Below are 1,428 nucleotides of genomic sequence, written 5' to 3'. Positions count from 1 at the left end.
ACACACACACACACACACACACACACACACACACATATATATATATATATATATATATATATACGCACGCACACATTCATACACACATGCGCGGGTATGCATACATACATATTTACATATATACATACATAGAAACATAGAATAGAATAGATAGATAGATAGATAGATAGATAGATAGATAGATAGATAGATAGATAGATAGATAGATCAAATATGAAATAGAAGCAGCGCTGGTGTAATAAACACAACGCATATATGTTAAGTACGTGTTCGATAATATCATTACACTAGCGTTGCTTCTGCTTCATGCCTGAATTTCTTTTTAACGTATGCATTGCTCGGGCATACCAGCACGTTGGTGCATATAAGTCGTGGACTGGCAGTGTGATTCACTTTGGATTCGGTTCGAGTACATAATGTTGATAAGCCACAAAAATGACAAAACATCGGTGTCTATCACTCCTGGATGAGATCTGAGGTAAGTTATCTCATCTGTCCACGACTCTCGGCTGTTTTAAGACACAGTGTTTTGAAAGAGTAACCTCCTACACGTAAATTCGCAGCTATTGTGTTTGTTTTCAAATACTGGAATACAATTTAAACTACTTCAACAAAACTGACGTTCTTCTGAAAGATCTATAGTTGTTATTACATCAATATCAACAACTATACGTTGAAACTTACATTTCTATAGATATAATGATGGTAATTTTCCTAAGGTAGGATGATTTGAAAATGGCAAGCAATTTCACAAAGTGTGAGGTTCCTTTTCCCGTTTGTATTTGTGATTGGTCAGCAACAATTTTTCCATCTATTTCAGTATGTGGCTTACTATTTCGGCACTCAAGACTTGTCTCGTTCACGTGACCATCAGTTGCTGGTCGTGAGGAATCCGTGAGAGTTATTCTCCATACTTTGTCGAAGTCAACTCTGTTTTGTTTAGCTGCTTTTTTGACTATCTTCTCAGCTGCTTTTACTTTCGAATTAGCAAACAGCCATCGGAGAGATTCCTTTAAAAAACTGCAACAATAAAGAGAGACAAATACAAGATAAATATCAGTTGAGATCTGCGAGAATAATGTGCGTGTATGTATATGTGTGTCTGTCTCTCTGTCTCTGTTTGTGTGTGTGTGCGTGTATGTGTGCATATGTGTGTGTGTGTGTGCGTGCATGCGTATATATATATATATATATATATATATATATAGAGTTATTAATATTTCTAAGTCTCTCTAAAGGAGACTACGGCAGCGGTACTGGAAATTAATAGTTATCGCCAAGCCAACATGGCAGTCCCAAAATTAGGACGAAAGCTGCCGTGAATTAGCTCCAAGAAGCCATCGCCTCTAGCTAGCTATGTGACACACGAAACCTGTGTCCTTTATAACCTTCGAACAGGGGAGGTCATATATATATATATATGTGTGT

The 1,428-nt window shown here is 36.9% G+C and overlaps 1 protein-coding gene across 5 annotated transcripts in view; it reads right to left on the bottom strand.

Annotated features, from left to right (window-relative positions):
- LOC106869267 (solute carrier family 22 member 4) overlaps positions 1 to 1,428 on the bottom strand; it is a 27,179-nt gene that overhangs the window by 17,752 nt on the left and 7,999 nt on the right. For all 5 annotated transcript variants that reach the window (XM_052971572.1, XM_052971573.1, XM_014914958.2 and 2 more), the window contains exon 5: positions 685 to 1,020. In XM_052971572.1, the coding sequence (XP_052827532.1) occupies positions 685 to 1,020 (336 nt within the window). The remainder of the gene's footprint in view (positions 1 to 684; positions 1,021 to 1,428) is intronic.

This window comes from Octopus bimaculoides, chromosome 11, assembly GCF_001194135.2.
Source record: "Octopus bimaculoides isolate UCB-OBI-ISO-001 chromosome 11, ASM119413v2, whole genome shotgun sequence".
NCBI lineage: Eukaryota > Metazoa > Mollusca > Cephalopoda > Octopoda > Octopodidae > Octopus > Octopus bimaculoides.
The sequence above is the reverse complement of the archived record's forward strand: the minus strand, read 5'-3'. Positions and strand labels throughout refer to the sequence as shown.